The 17,315-nt window shown below is 44.9% G+C and overlaps 1 protein-coding gene across 4 annotated transcripts in view; it reads left to right on the forward strand.

Annotated features, from left to right (window-relative positions):
* The first annotated feature begins 542 nt into the window (after positions 1–542).
* The window catches only part of LOC111835723 (striatin), a 30,632-nt gene continuing 13,859 nt past the window's right edge, over positions 543–17,315 (forward strand). For all 4 annotated transcript variants that reach the window (XM_023796317.2, XM_023796319.2, XM_023796318.2 and 1 more), the window contains exons 1-2: positions 543–900; positions 15,590–15,693. In XM_023796317.2, the coding sequence (XP_023652085.1) occupies positions 688–900; positions 15,590–15,693 (317 nt within the window). In that variant the 5' untranslated portion in view covers positions 543–687. The remainder of the gene's footprint in view (positions 901–15,589; positions 15,694–17,315) is intronic.

Consider the following 17,315-nt stretch of genomic DNA (forward strand, 5'->3'; position numbering starts at 1 on the left):
TGCGCATTTCCTATGCCTTCGGCTGTCAGTGAGGAATATAGGCCTATATACACTAATAATTTGTAACAGCCGCTCTAAGGTGTATCTAGTTTACATCAGGATCCCCTCTGCGCTCCCGCATGAACATAAAACAACCGCTGACTGGTAGAATCTGCGAAGCTAAGCTGTCCTTCAACACTGATTGAATAATTATACTCTGATGGCCGGCTTTAGACAACTGTCTTCTTTTTATAGGCACAGGATATAAATAAGATACTGATACTCAAGACTGCAGAAAAAAAGTCTTTCTTACCACTGGAGAATAATAATGAACAGTTTCTCTAACTGTACTCCCTGTTGCTTTTTTATGGTAAGCTAACTTGAGTCTTTAATATGGTACTTTAAGAACGTCGTATATTTCAAATATGATTAAATATCACATCTGGCACTACCAGCATGCAACATATTTCACGAAAACAACAAATCCCGTCATGCTTTTCTGCAGGCCGTGGGCGTTAACCGGAGGTCTGCGTCATTGATTGACAGCTAGCTGTCAGAAAGGAGATCGCTTGCGATGAGAGCGCTGGTATTTTTGTTTTTTTCATGGTGTAACGGCGGAGATCGCAGTCAGCTCACAGGCGGCGGAGAGGATCCCCCGACAGAGAAGTTCTGCCGGCTGTCCTAGATCCGACCCCCTTATACCTGGTCATGGATGAACAGGCGGGGCCGGGCGTCTTTTTCAACAATAATAATAACCCGGTTTTGCCGGGTGGTGGAAAGGGATCTCTGGCCGAAGGCGACGGTGGCGAGGCCGTCAGGGCTCAGTACAGTATCCCCGGGATCTTGCACTTCCTGCAACACGAATGGGCCCGTTTCGAGGTGGAGAGGGCGCAGTGGGAGGTGGAGCGGGCCGAGTTACAGGTACATAACTATCTATTTTTATGTCTTTGTGGGGGTTCCCTTTCCTTTTTCTCCTTTTTTATTGAGCGGGAAACATACTCTGTGCTGTCGGAGAGGGAGTGTGCGCTGCTCAGCGTCTGTACTGCGAGTCATGGCTCCGCAGCGTTAGCATGATGCTAACGTTACCCGGCCGGGCAGGCAGACCGGTCTCAGCCCGGATGGGGCTCCGGATGGCCGTAACTCGTGCTCTTACTCGTGTAAACAGGTATTCGTGTTTTGTCACACGCAGCCTCAGGCTTCCGTTCGATTATTTCCTGAAATGTTGATGTTACTGAAATTGTGAGAGTTCATTACAGCGCTTTCCCGACGGCGATGAACGGGACGGCGCGCTATCCGCGAACGCGGCGGCCGAAGCCCCACTGCCGTGTTTTTGCTACTTTAACTGGTTACTTCTGTTCCGGTTTCCCCACCGAATCGTAGACCGTGCAGTCAGAGAATGACCGGCCGAAGTTAAAATGTCTGTCAAAGTGTTTACAGGGTAGTTGCATTGCTGGTCCCAGATCAAAAACTAGACCAATTTAACGCGCTGAATTTTGTAGCAGATCTGCGTTTTATTTTCTCACGGAAGGAGTTTTGGTCTGATCAGACCGGCGCTTTTGTTGAATACTTCTCAGGTTTCTGCCAGCTCCTGCAGATGTGTTCTATTGTGTTGCTTTCAAAACCAGAAATTGATATTATTAAATGACGAGAGATTCGGCAGTGTAAAAAATGAACATTTTCAAAGTTTTGTTTTAGTATTAAAACGTAAAGAGAACAAACGCACGTTGTTTTTGCATTCTTGCTGGCATATGGCTTTATGTCTACATGTATGTATACACCTAAATGTCACTTAGTCCTTTTGAATTTTACGGTATGAAGATAGAGACATTTGGATTTATAGAAATAAACGGATTGCAACATTTAATGCCTCATCTGGCTCTGAGCTGCTGGTTTAAAGGTGTCATTTCGCTTCTCTTACCCTGTAGCTTGAATGATTGGCGAAGTGTTAATGGTGGTTGATGTGATCGGAATGGAACGTCAGTGAAAAGGAGAGATATTTTTAGTGTGGCGGTGTTTTACCCCGACGCACTTTGATTTGAAGGATTTTTATAAAATATTTCGTGTTTTTTTTTTTACAACTAGAGTTTTATCAACTTAAGTGATGTATGGCATAAAACCGGAACGGATTTGATACCAAGTTAACGTTTAATAAAATACGTGCTCCCCGTGCGTTTGTTGTGGTTGAACCGCACGCTGCCATTTGTCGGCCGTAATCCCAGACGCATTTTAACGCCTTATGGGCTAAATGTTGATTGTGAGCTTGTGTTTTGGCGATGGCGCCGCAAACGAAATCATTAAAATCATAATAGAAATCATCATCATCATCAGGAGCATGGTTTATAGATACGGTTGAGTGTGATATCAGCACCGTCGGCCAGACCCCGCATTTTAACGCCTCTGGGAACTGGATATGTGTAAATCACTTAACACATGTGGCAGTAATCTTGAGGCCTCTGTCGTTACACATTGCGAGGAACAAGTCTTTTTTTTTTGTTGTGTGTCTGCTTCCCATTTAGTTGCCTTTATTGCTTTGGACCGTTCATGCAAAATGCGGTGGTGCCTTTTGCTATGTAATCCTTTCCCCAGCTTCTTAAATCGGTGCCATTGATGCACTTGTGCGATGTAGGGGAACCCTTGCTTTGCTGTGCCTGTGGATCCCCCCCAGCGGCCCAATGGTGGGCTTTCAACCGTAGTTCTGCTGCATTCCTGATGGTTAACAGTTAACTATTTCTGGCACGGGCGAAAGAATGGACACATACTTTTCCTCTTCTCATCTTGTTTTAAAGGCCTACCTAGTCAGATTGTGGTTTTCGTGGTACTGTAAGTATTTACATACAAAGTGACATAAAGTCCCCCTCTGTTCTTATCTCTCTTGTTGGGAGGTAAGTTATCCAAGAGGGAGGAAATACCCCCCTCCCCCAAACCAAACTCACTAATGTCTAGGGACTGTCATGAAGCATGTGGGATTACCTGCAGTTAGCTCTTATTTATGTATTAGCTCTGGTTCTACTTACTAAGCTTGCCTGTGAATGGGTCACAGGGTTTGTGTACACATGTAACAAAGGGATTGTGTTCACGACGTTGTACATGTCCTAATGGTCCTTTAATAACACAGCTAGGGTAGGTGTAAACACCGTTTGTCATGTGTCCATCATCTCCCAGGCGTTACATGGTAGCAAGCAGTAACGTTTGATTTTACAGTTTAGAGGCACGCAGAGTCGAATGATTAACTGTTGAAGTGGAGATGTTGATTAAATGTGAAGAATTGAGGGATTTGAAAGCACGTTGGGGACAATCAAGAATGGCCACAGTAATTTAGTGGAGCGATAACTGCAGTTAAGTGATTTATGATTTAGCAGTGAACACACACTAGAAATATCATGACCCCAGGATGGTGTTTAGGTAATCATAGGACCCTTGCCCTTTAACAGTCCAGCTTCTAAGTTTTCTCCCAAGAATATTCCTCTTAAGAAGGCCACCTACACTGTGTCCTACAACCCAAAGCAGCCATTTGCCCCAAATGCCTCAGCTTTAGTGGTGTCCCTTGCACGAGCTGTTTTGCCTGGAGTGACAGCTGCTGCAGAGTAGACGTTGAGGCAGTAAGGGCTGGGCAACAGGGACAACGTTATCGCTGCAGCCTAGTTGCGTAACCTGGTCAGCAAATACCAATGTACACGTGATAAATGAGGAATTTTGTTAAAGTATCCCCTGGCCTGACCCATCGCCCCAAAGCTTGGTCTACTAGTGACTTGTTGACGTTGCTAGTTATCCTGAGTCAACATGGTAGGATAAAGATGAGCGGTGCGCAAAGGAATGTTCAACAGCCTCTCCAGCAGCCATTCCACCTGCAATTCGGGCTAGGTACTCCACCTGAAGCTAAGTAGGTTTGGGCCTGGCCAGTACTTGGATGGGAGACCAACTAGGAACTGCTGGAAAAGGTGTAGGGTGGCAGCAGTTTATCCAGGTGGTCCCTGGGTAACTGTTACTCCAAGCCAGAGAGCAGGTGGGGTGGCAGTCAGAGGTAGTGGCAAGGAGAGTGGGCAGTGCTCAGAAAAGTCATTACTGTCTGAGTGCCATCATGTCCTCTCAGACACAAACCAAAGAGACACTTAAATGGTCTCGCATGCGTGGAAACGCCCCTATGCTTGTATTTCAGGCTGTTAAGTTATTTCAGAGGAAATGACTGAGTTTGCTTCCTCCAGAGCTGGTTGCCTCTACTTTCCCCTGCTCAATGTAATTTCTTGAATTCCTGTTGTCAGTTAAGCATGAACGAATGAGTGAGTCTGTGTTCTGTGAGAGAGTGCTTGCGTGTTTAGGTCTGTGCTCTCCAGGTTCTCATTTGCCTGACTTCACGAGACTAGTCAAATATTGTTTGTGTTTTTGTCTTTTTGTTTTGTAATGCTATGCTTCAGTCTCCAGTATCAGCCCGAAACGGTCATGCATTCATACAGTTTATTTATAGTGTAAGGTTTTCTTCATTGGCTTATCTGGATGATGGATCTGCATCTTCCTGGTCATTAGGTCTCCTGTGCCATAAAGACAAATTCTGCTTATAGTGAATTCTTAGTTTTGGATTAGATATGTTTGCACGAAGCGAAACGGCCACCTGACATCATTGTACCATTTAAAGACTAGACCTTGTTGTACAATGTTTGGAGCTGGAGGCTTTGCACAAGGCTGGATATGGGCTTCCAGGCACTGTCCTCTCAGGCTGCCGGCAAACCTTATCAGCAGGACTAAGTGATCCAGGAGTAGCCCTCATCCAGCTTGTCACTGAACCGCACCCTGTGGAGGTGGCCTGTGACAGGAGGACATTGGTGCCTGTGGCAAGATGCTGACAGATCTATGATAGGTGGCTTGTTGCGGTTGCTTTTTCCTTCCTCCATTTCCCCCAGCTTATTTTGCCCAAGCACCATTGCTGGTCACACTGTCTTAGATCCCCTGCTGCGAGCAACTTGGCCATTTCTCCTCTGTAGTCCAGAGCATAGAAACACTGGTGTTCCAGCTGCACTTAACATCAAGCTGAGATGGGCAAACTCTTGGAAGAGCAGCTGTGTGAGGTATTCTAGTACTTTATTGTTGCATTGTCAGTATTCGCACCCCTTCAGTAGTGGGTGCTTGGCTTCTCAAGGGAGCTTTGTCCTGTGATTGGTTGTTTCCATCTGCTGTGAACCAATAGGAATTTGGCTACAGTCCCACAGTCATTCAGAGACCTTTGTCTATTACAGGTCTCTTAACTACAGTTTGTTCACCACCAGCCAAATAATAATGATAGGCTTATAAACGTTGTGGGTGACGCACTGATAGTTAGTTGCAGGCCGTATAGTTATTCTCTCATTGCTGACCCCTGGACCCACCTCTTCCCTCTCCTTGGTCCTGTAACTTCTTCCTGCAATTGTGCCTCTGGCATCAGCGAAGGAAATCTCGACATTCCCAAGCGGCCTCTCCTTACACGGGACAAAAAAGAAGTTGGCACTCGCGCCATTGGGATCTCCAGACTCTGCATTTGGTGGGAGGTGGGGCTGGAGAGGGTGTGCAAATCCAGCCTCACTTCTGGCTTCTCTCCATGCGCTAATGGAGAAACGTCAAAGTCATTGCCATAAGATGTCTCAGTTAATTGTATTTTCCCCTGTCATATTTAGTATTAATGTCTTTAACCGTTTTAGGAGTTTACCTGGTTTGCAATGTGAGTTCATCAGTTTGTGCTTAAATGGCCAAATGTTGGGTTGATGTGTTGTCATTGAAAATGCCTCCCCCTACACTGTCAGAAAAAAGGGTTAGAACCCTGGTACAGTTTTGTTCCCCAAGGTACAAACATTAATATACCCCCAGTGGTACAGACATGTTTATCAGAGTTTGTGGCTGTACCTTAAATTAGACTAAAAGGTCATTTACCTATAACTAGGGTACAATTGGCAGAGGCTTGAGAGTACAGCCCCAGTGACAAGTAATTGTACCCTCAAAAGTACAAATTGGCGCTTTTTTCTGACATTGTAGAGCTTGCCCTTGGGGTTTCTTCATGGATCCTCTCCTGAGCGGAGGGGTGATCAGCTGAAGTCAACAGCACCAAAACTAGCTAGTTTTGTTAACAGGGACTCCTGGGTGTCACCTGTGTTGTGATATCACTCTCAGCCGCCTGGGTTTGTTGTTGTTTCCTGAAACCACCAACTGTATTAGCAGTCCTGCAAAACGTAAGCTGGGCATTGTGGGATAGCGGAATCCCGAAGAGCAGACAAGCGGATGAGCTATTGTTGAGCTATGTTTAGTTTTGTTCTTCACTGGGGTGAGTCTGGGGAGCGATGTTCTTCCTTTGTTAACCGCTCATTGCCGTAACTCAGTCCCACAGACGGCCTCCCTCAGCATTCTACCGTCAGTGACATCATATAGCTTCCTGCCCTGGTACAACCCTCTTTGGACTTGAAGTTTGCAGTGAATTGCTCACATGACACTCGCGTTGAGTTTCGCCTGCAGAGCCACGAGCCCCTCAGCTGGCTTTGTTTCCACTTGATGCCAGATTAGCGATTACCAGTTCCAGTAGGGGTGGTAGACATGGGGATCGTTCATGTTGACCTGTGTGTGGCTTTGACTTGGGGTCTTTTGGTCTATCTCCTTACGCGTGAGTAAGATGCAACAACAAGGCGATAGATGGCACCCAGAGGGTGGGCAGTGAATGGCATGCCCGCTGCTTCCTCGCTGTATCTGGACTCTGTATTGGGGAGGGGGGGGGGGGGTGCAGGAAGTCATTTTATCCCCCTATCTCTCTCTCTCTCTCTTTCTCTCCCTTTCCTCTGCATAAAGACACGCCTGTGCCCTGTGTTAAGTTGTGAGGCTCTCCCTGCTGAGCCTCTGCTGTGCCAGTAGGACAGTCATGGCCAGACTCTTCCCCTCTGCGCCCTTTTCATTGGACGAGTCGCCCAGGTCCACTTCCAGCATTGCAGTTGCGTACAACTCCTGTGAACCATAAGCAGCTGAAGCTTCCTTTTCACGAGATGCTTTTACCTATTACTCCTGCTCCCGAATAGCACTGGCCGGTTAATTAATGATCTCGTTTTCTGGAAGGCAGTTCACCATCTGTAGGAAGTGGGCACTTTGTCCTGGGCAGTAGCATGAGATGAACGGTGTGGAGGAAAGGTTCCACCTGCCGAGGGTTTGCCGAGAGAGCAATGCTAGATTCCATGTTAATGTGCGAGAGAATTAGGGCTTTGGCTGCTTTATTCTGTGCCTGTGACTTTCTTTGCAGTATTACTGTTTGTAGTTGTTTATTATTCATGTTTACTGTCTATTAATGTCCATCTTTTTTTTTTGGTGTGTAGATGTGTTTAATTTTAACTTTATTGATTCCAGGGGGAAATTATTGTGCATACAGCTGTAAGTTATATAAAGTGCAAACGAACAAACACCGATCAGCCATAATATTAAAACCACTGAAAGTGAAGTGAATAACATTGTTTATCGCATAACAATGGTCAAGGGAGCTATTATATATTAGGCAAGTGAGCGGACACTTCAGTTGATGTGTTGGAAACAGGAAAAATAGGCTGGTGTAAGGATCTGAGCAACTTTGACAAGGACCAAATTGTGATGGCTACCATATTGTGATGGCTAGGGTCAGAGCATCTCCATGATGACAGGTCTGGTTGGGTGTTCCCGGTATCCTGTGATCAGTACCTTCCAAAAGTTGTCCAAAGAAGGCCAGTGTGATGTTGGTATTAATATCACACACTGTCCAGCCCTATAATATACTGCACCCATTTTTCAAATTGAGTACAATATATCCCACCTCATCATTCAGTGACTGTACTAGTTTGTAGGCCAGTGGAATATCAACACCCTGAAGTACCAAAAGTATGATACCTGGTGGGAAAGTCCCCCTACATTGAGGCAACCAAATGTCCCCACAATATGATAACAATCTACGATAACACCGCATTTGTAATAGACTTGTACATGCTGAAGATTATAACCATGGTTGTTATTGTTTGGCTTAGAGTTTTGCGTATGTATGGCAGGCTGTACTCTAACCAGAATGAGTCACCTTGACATGCCACCTGATGTCCCTTTGGCCATCGCTGTGCAAATTTGTGGAAGCTGGCCGTAGAGTTTATTCTTTTTGTTCTATTTCCCAACTCAGACATAAATACAATAATGGCTCTTACCCTAAGCGGATTATCCCCGACCATTGTTTGATTTTCAAAGCAGAGGCTGTTTACCCAGTGTTAATATGTTTAAGCACTGTGGAGTGCAGTCATGACTGCACCTCAATCTCCTCTCTGCTAATCTTTGGGCCCTAAGGTGTGGGGAATATACTTTCCTGAGGTTTAAGCTACCAGTTGCCCCCTGTACTCTTTGGTAACACCACCAGGTTGAAACTTCACCCCGTCGCAGATATTCTTGAATTGCATTCTCAGTTGGGGAAATATGCGGACACACCCGTGCACATGCATGCTAGCACGCAAATCCCCAGGTGCGCTCATTAACGCACGCCTAACTTGCCCTTCCCCTGGCTTTGTCCCATATCGTATCTGCAGCTAACGGCTAATATGTTTAGCCGATAGGCAATTTGAATTTTCGACATCTGCATTTCCCATAACAGTCATATACAAACTAATATACAACATATAACATATACATATACAAACTAACATAACATATACAAACATACTAACATAACATATACAAACTAAATTTCCCGGAGGAACCTTCCCAAGGGATTAATAAAGTATAATCTAATCTAATCTAATCTAATCTAATCTAATCTATACACGGCACATGCACATTATATGTCTGTTACGGCGCTTTATCAACCTACGTATCATTCTGCTTTATTCTGTCAATAGACTTTCATAATAGAGTGGGGCTGGACAACCACACATTCCAATGCCCCCTGTCTGTCCTACGTGGCCAATAAAGTGTTTGAATCTTGAGGATCCTCCTCCTGCTTGTGCGATCGCCGCTCTTTGTGGCCCATGTTTTTGGGTGCTGGTGTTATCGCTGTTGATGAGCTGCTGGGTCCAATGGAAGAGTAAGATCACTGAAGGGGCCAGTGGCCAGTGGCCAGCATCACTGTGACTGGCCAGAGCGACGTGGGCAGTAATTTGTTATATATATAATTTATATATAATATATATATATATATAATATAAAATTATATAATTTGACACTGATGATCATGTTCTCCGCTGTGTTGCTTGCGCCAAAGCCCAGGTAGTTACTTGCTGCGTTACTGTTTAATTAGTGAGGCAAACTGGCCCTTTTGTTGAATGCTGATTAGTGAAGGTCAGCTGGATTGAGGCCTGGAAATAATCCAGGGGAGGTTGCTAGCCTCAGCTGCCGCACAGTCCTCTCTGAAATAATTAAGCTAGATTTATCATAGCCCTTTTTTCACACCCCCCCATCCTGCTGTGCCTCTTCACATAGACTTAGTTTGATTTTATATTCAGGGTGTGAGCTACACAGCAGCATGCAGTGACTTGTAGCATGACCTTTAAGTGAAAATTCTTCTGAGATCTAAGTAAATACGTCCATCCAATTCCTAAAAGGATGCTTTTATCACGCCCTGTTGGGGTAGTTCTGTCTGGGAGAAGTTGGAGGGTGGCCTATATCAGCCCAGAGGTGTGGCAGAGATTTCTCGCAGCTTTGAGTACCGAGACGGGATGGTTTCGGGATGGCGGAACGGAGGAGGAGGGGGCTGAGGCTGGGACTTCCGGATGGGGGGGCTCCTCACAGATCAAGAGATTCCAGATTCCAGTGAGCTCTTTGTGCCAGCCGGCGTTTTCTTTGCATTTAATTCTGTCCCCTCACTCAGCTGCCCTGGGGAGGCGGGTCAGTCCCTGCCTTCATTACCAGCATGCCAAAAATGCGATGGTGGCAGCAGGAGCGGAGGCGATTCTCGACCAAGTGGGTTACCTAGTTTTACCCGCATGTAGGCCACTCTTGCCTGCACTGATCCAAGGGGTGGTGAATTGCAAACACTGGAACATTGTTTTGAGCTTAAATGGGCTTGGAAGCCGAGCTGTGTACTTAGTCTGATATTTGAAATGTTTTGAAATTCGTCTGCTAATACTAGCTTGCTGCCCATGTGATTTTTCTGTATTGTCATTGACTAGTAGTGGGTGAAATGCATTGCACCAGGTGACAGACCGTTGTCTAAATTCCACCACTATGATGGTGATAAATTCAGACGAATATATAGGATTTGGAATTCACATTGTCCCTATCCTGAGGAGTGGGATTCAGTTTTCTGGGATCTGAGACTTTTCTGTTTGGTTTGTTCCTTCTTTCTCTCTTAATAGTGCCTTTCTCTCTCTCCTGCTCAATTACTCCAGCTGTAAATCAGCATCCAGAATGGTGTTCTCAACAGGCCAGATTGTTTGCCCTGTTATTGTAATTCCTCCCTCATTCGCATCTCCACTGAGCCGCCCTGGTAACATGCGTGAAGGGCAGCTGGATTAATTGCACAGAAGTAATCAAGTTATGAATCTAGAATCTTCTTGGGAAAGTGGCACATTGGAAAATGAGCTTGGGGGCAGTGGGTTTGAGTTTTGAATTTTTAGTTCCCCTGTTTCTTTCTCCCTCAGTAGTTTATTTTTACCAGTTGGCTCAGATAACACTTCTGACATGATATCCCATAGTGCACTTGACTATATTTAGTGGCAGCTGTGTTTGGGGCCTATTAATAATCACCTTATCAATGCTTTTGCTCTTTAACTCCTCCCAAAAATGGGGTTAAGTGTCCCTTTATTCCATCCAGGCATGATTAGTGTAATTGGCTCGGTGATTTAATGTGTTTATTTGGAGGATGTGCACAGTGTTTATTTTTGTCTTCCTCGAGCGGTGATATATTCTTGAAGGCAGTGAGGAATGAGCTTGAATTGCTCAATGTGAATATATGGCCTCCCACTGGTCACTTACCAAGCACTTCAGAACCCCCATACCCAGAGCTTATATGTTGCTTTCCAAATATTGTACTGAGCAAGATCTAGGGCAAATGAGGCCCTGCCAAGCAGCTTTTCCTCCTAGAAATAATGAACCTGCGCATAGACAGTAAGGTATTGACATTCTAAAGCTACAGTAAGTCAAATGAGGGGGGAAAAAATCCTTGTACTGCGGCAACTTCTGTTCAAAATTAGTTTGATTTAAAAAAATGAATGGCAGCTAGAATTATCAGCATTGGTTCAATTAAAAGTAGCCTAATTAGGCAGTTTTTAGGGCTTTCCCAAGCTGAATAGCATTGGGATTTTTATCCATAGATGATGTGGCACAAGCCAGCTGCAGAGATGTTGAATGATTAGGGGCTGTAAAGTCTAATTTTGACAGAAGGTCTGACTGCGCAAATCGGCTATTCAACATGCCTTGCAGCAGCATTTATCTTTGGCGATGGTGACAAACTGCCTTGCTATTTTACCCGTTTATAAGTGTAGAAATTAAGCAGACTTTGGTTGTTCTAAGGTATATAAACACAATGACACCCCCCAATATTGGCAACAGAGAATGCTTAATGGAAATCAGTTTGTCTGAAAAGCATGTATTGTTAACCAATTTTGCCTTGTGCCAAATAATCCCCCAGCCAGTCTCCTGGAGGGTGTCCAGGTACACAATCTGCGTTTGTGGCCCTCTAGCTAATACCAATGCAGCTATATACCAGGTCTCTCTGTCGGTTTCAAAAACATTCGGAGTGGTGAGCCTGCCCGCACAGGCCTGTTTGGCCGGGCCTGGTTGTGTGACAAGGCCAGAGGTGCAGGAACACTGAAAGAAGGAAAGTTGAGATGGTTGACATCAAAGTTAGAGCAGCCAGATAGTGAGCAGGCCTCCACGGTCTGTTAGCCCTGGAGAACATTAGCAGGCTGTGGAATGCGGTTCATTCAGGACCCAAGAACAAAACCTCTTGGCTACTGTACGTCTGCTGCTGCCAGCTGGTCAAGTTTTTCATCTTTTCCTCCCCTCCCCCCTTTCTCTCAACTTGTCCTTCAGTTGCCTGCACATATCAGCTCCTTGTCAGCCCATATATAGCTTTTCAGCTGACAAGTTGGTTTTGTTCTACTGAAAACATACCCAAAGCTTTATTATACCCTCTTAAATAAAATCACTGCAGTAATTCATGCTGGTTGTAATGTCCTTGTTACTGGTCTTAACTGGAGAAGCGTTCCCCTAGTAGGCTTAACCTGTTCCAGCATGCTGACAGACTGAGGGATCTTGCCAGTAGAGCTGTGAATGCAGTTTACAAACTGATGGAAATGCAATACAATTTGATATTAGCAGTTAGCTGAAAGTAAGCATCTCATCACTTATTGAGGAGCATGCTGGAGCTGGATAGGGCTGCAACATCACTGACTTTCTTAAATGTGTGAAATATGTTCTTCATTGATTACTTCCAGGTTATGGGTTTACGTCGGAATCCAGCGGGCACAAAAGCAGGCTCTGGTTTCTTCTGCTGGTTAGATGCCGATCCAGAGGAAAATGAGTTTCATTGAGCAGTTTCACCCCTCCCTGAGCCTCATGCGCGATCAGAGCTGTGTTGTCCGTGTAGCGTTTGCATGGTGTTGTTCATTGTCTGTTCCCCTTGGGGACGGGTTGGGGGCTTGACCAAGGCTGCCAATGTGTCAGCACCGTTCCTAAGATGAGAACAAACTAGTCTTCAAGTGCGTCTGGGGATAATGACCAGCCCTCCTTAAGGAACGCCTGCGCCAACACTGCTGTGGATTTGGACTTTCCTTTGTGGGAAAAGCAAATGTGTGCACTTCGAGTGATGACATACGCTATGGCTGCCATAGCAAGAGTCAACAATCATGCTGGCTTGTGGTCTTTATTCCTAGAGTTCCTGGCTACACGAATAACCCAGTAAGCGAGATGATTCTCCAGGATCATGCTGCAACTGTGTGATATATTTCAGCAATGTGTTTATGAATTTGGCATTACAACGGATCTCATAATCAGGAATGAGACAGCATAGGGATTTTCTGTGAAATTTTGGTGCGGGGTTTTCCTCTAAGGCCTGTATGTGTGCTCAGTGATTAGTAAGTGATGTATTGTGCTGTTGGGCAGTCATTCAGTTCTTCAGGTTAGGAGCACTCAGGGTAGTAAATCAGGGGCCATGCAATTCAATCACCGGTGGAGAAATGTTGTTCAGTTTAATTGGCAATTAGGCTGGATCTTGGAGATTATCTTTCTGGTATTGCTCTGTTAGTCAGCTCTCACTGGGCCACTGGTGAGTAGGGACTACGGTAGTCTAATCTTTCTCAAACACTCCACTTGAATGGCTGCTGCGTTTATTGTGATTCTCGGCGTATGTGTGATGTGTGTAGGTTGCCTTTGATTGACCGTCTGTGAACAGTCTTAGTGGGACATTCTGTTCACAAGGCCTGAAGCAGGCTGGTGGGAAATTGCCGTCAACAGTATGATATGAGAGATCTTTGTATATTGAGGGGCTGACAATAATGCTTACATCAGGGATGAAATATCGTCTGTCTGAGTCCCTACATGTACTTATTTACTCAATAACATTTTACAAACATTTTGCAAATTGGGTGTAAATTAAATCTAAAGTGCAGACAGTGCAGTGTAGGTACAGTTGTGATTCAGAACAGTTTTTTTAATTAAAAGTGTCCAGCAAGTTTCAATGAGGTGATCGGTGAATACACAGCTATCTGGGAACTTCTGCGGAAGTAACAGTATTGACTGGCAGATCATACAAGCCCACACCTTATCTAGGGAGTCCGATATGTTCTGATGGACTCCCTGATCAGCGAGAAGCCAAGGCATTCAACTCGTAGGCAGTCTTAGTCTCGCACATTATCTTTTGAGTTGAATGTTCTTGGGTCCTTTTAATGTTTGAAAGGTGTTATACAGCTATTGTTCTGATACCACTTACATTTGTACCTGGGAATTCATAGCATAAGTGAACTTTAGTCTAGTTGGCCCCTGACTGCTATATGGTTGTAATGTATTCGATGCCTCATTTGTATGTTTTTTTCCAAAAGCTACTGCTAAATAAATGTAAATATTCTACATCCTGCTTGCTATTAATAATGAATCAGACCCTGTGTGGATGTGGCACAGACTGCAAAGTGTGGTCTGTGTTGGGGAAAGGGAGAGGGGGGTAGTAGGCAGGAATTTTCGAAGGTAGTTTGTTTAAAGGCTGTTTGAGGGTTTGGCACAGTTACTATGCCCTGTAGGAATGCATGGAATGCGCGCTGCTGGTTATCAGGCAATGTGTGTGTTCTTGTTCGTAGGTGGGGAGGGATACAGCAGCAGGTCACACGTATCCCAGGGACACTTCTGAGTCTTCATCAGAGGTCCAATGAGTGCGACACACTTCTATAGTATTTTGGGTTCCCCAGTCGTCTGCTGTGTGTGTATTTTTAGAGTCGTCGTCAATGACTGCAGAGCACTGAAGTGGTTGTTACAGTCAGAGTATTGCGTTCAGCATTTCCTATGCCGTCTGAGGCTCTCGTTGTGTAATGCCAGTGTTGCTTTTAGCTGTACTGGGGGGCAAAGGGTGAAAATGCCAATTTAAGGAGAAGTACTGAAGTGTGTAATGGGACAAGTTCTCCAATGTGTATAATTTTTTACTTCTTCAAGGCATGTAGTGAAAACTGGATGGTTCTTGATATATTTATCTGATCTTCGTGTTTGCACAGCTATTTGTGGATTTTTTTTCTCCCCCTCTTCATCATCTTCATCTCTACTATTACAATTAGATTTTTATTTTGAAGATGTTATGGTCTGTTAGTATGTCACTGTCGTTTTCCAAGAAAACGCTGAATGTGAAAATCAAGGGTTGTTTACGAAGTGTCTGGCTGTGACGTAGAAGAAAGGCGGGTTGGGGAAGAAGGCAGGAGATGTTCTCAGGGGGAGATCTGTGCATCTAAACAGGTGCCCTGTGGCTGTTTTTGTTCCATCTCTGAGGGAAGGTCATGCTCTGGCACTCTCTCAGGGAGTTTGTCAGCTACATCTCACCCTGTCATTAACTGGGTTGGGCATTAATCCTCTGGGCATGCAGTCGGGTGGCAGTGACTGCGGACGTGGTAACCATTGGCTTTGGTAGCTTGCTGCCATGTTTACAAGGAGAATGAGGAAAGGCTGTTAGGATTTTGTTCTGTTTTCCTGTAACCAGGTACGGGAAGGCCCGCTCCTGCACATGACCTCACACAGCTGTGAGCAGCTAAATGAGCTCTTTAGGATTCAGATTGGCACTGAAGCTGGATGCAATGGATGCTTTATGATGCTGAGTCACTGTACGTGGGAGTCAGAGCACGACTCTGCCCGTCTCGCTGAAGCAAGCTGTTTGTTCTTGCTACATAGTCATATTACTTGCCAATCCAGTTTGTCATTCATCCTGCCTCCCCTGCTCTGAATAAGCCTATAGAAGCATGTCCCAGATAATTTGTTTTTCAAAGGATTCCTGGTTTATGTAATGCAGTGCTAACCCCTGGCCAAACACCATGTATTGCCTCTGTAGGAGAGGTCTGACACCTGAGCCAGGTGAGGTTCAAGGGCTCACATTTGGGACAGGAATTATTTGGGCTTGATGTGTAATGTCTTTGTAGATTGCTGTGATATCCTTGGGTATACAAAAGCTGTTCTAACGCTGAGGCGATATTTGTGTCCACAGGCACAGATTGCCTTCCTGCAAGGGGAACGGAAGGGCCAGGAGAACCTGAAGAAGGACCTGGTGAGGAGGATCAAGATGCTGGAGTACGCCTTGAAGCAGGAGAGGTCTGCATCCCAGCTTTTTTTTTGTCTTTCCCACAGAAGCACATGATGCAAGAACATGTCTGGCCACTGCGCTTCTGGGAAATGTAATTCTGAAATTCACAATACATACATTTACTTCCACTGCTCTTCCCCGCCCAGTTTTCTCAGTCACTGTATGTGCAGTGTTTCATTTTCTTCTTGTATGTTTTTAATAGCCCAGCTTAATGAGTCACAGTGTCAGCTTTAATATTCAGTAGTGCACTTTGATCAGATCGTGACCTTGAATATATAGTGATCTTTTTTTGTAAAATGTAATTTTATTTCCATTGCACAACCACACCACTGCAATCACTGAGGTGCTCTTGAGGTAAAATGCTAATGTCATAGTTTTATTATTATTATTTTATCATTATTATTGCTTGACGTTCAATAGATTTTGTCAGGTACCCTTAGGATAGTGCTCCATTGATTGGAATGGTCGCTTTAGCTTCCTGAACTGCTAAAACCACTTGCTGACCCATCATTTAAGCTGAAAGCCTTGAATCTCCTCTGATGTTCTCTCAGCAGTCTAACTATCAAGGATGATTCAGAGGCCCTTCCCTCTACCAGCAGTAGCTTGCCGTTAGCAGTTAGAGCTTCAACCGGCCGTTAAAAGCAGATTTCTGTCCACTGCCTCTGGCACGGGGGCCCAGGGATTATGATATTCCTGCTCCACCCCCCCCCCCCCCCCAAAAAAAGAGAAATGACATTGTCACAAGGGAACTGGCCTGCCTCGTTTGCCCACTTCTCGTTGTGCCATGCTGAGGGGACGTAAGATGATACTGGCCTCTGCATGGAATCCAAGGTTCTAGCTGCAGAATTATTTACACCCATCCAGGTCCTGAATGGTGCTGTAGGCGTTTTTGTTTTGTTTTATTGTCTTTGCAACTTTTCCCCTCAAAGATGATGTGGGGTAATAGTCTATCCTCATAGCCAACTGTATTGGAATTCTTAGATAGGGATAATACTGACAGTATCAAGACTCACTCTAATTGTCTTTACTGGAATGCTGTCTCTGACCATTGAGTGGCACATTTTGCAATCCTGTGTCGCCTAGGCTTTAGTTAAAGATGTGATTTAAAGCTCTGTATTTTAGGAGGTCTGACAGCTCAGAATCTGCAGTTTTCTCTCTTTTTATGGGAATCAGTTCCTGTAATTACCGACATCTCATCCAGGGTGTACACCAGCCTTGTGCCCGTGCTGTCTAAAACAGGCTCCAGGCTACCACGACCACCCCCTGACACATTATTGAAGGATTCGCTATGATTTTCCTGTGAACATGGAATTCTGGGAGGTGTAGTTCATGCTGTATGCAACTACTGCATTGTTAGCACACATCTTGTTGATGTGCTTCCAGCCAGGAGTTTGTTAGTGGGGAAAAGGTAGTGCAGCAAACATGAGAAGAGAGAGTTTAGAAAAAAAAAAACTTTTTTGGTATGTGGCAGGATGCTTGGTGTTGTGATGGAGGGGAAAAAAATATAAAATGCTGTAAACTAGGGGGGTGGCATCATAATTAGATATACTTGCATACGTGTGTGTGTGTGTGTGTGTGTGTTTGTGAAATAAATGCCTTGCCCCAGTTTCCTTCACACTGCATTCTTACC

Source organism: Paramormyrops kingsleyae, chromosome 3, assembly GCF_048594095.1.
Source record: "Paramormyrops kingsleyae isolate MSU_618 chromosome 3, PKINGS_0.4, whole genome shotgun sequence".
Lineage (NCBI taxonomy): Eukaryota > Metazoa > Chordata > Actinopteri > Osteoglossiformes > Mormyridae > Paramormyrops > Paramormyrops kingsleyae.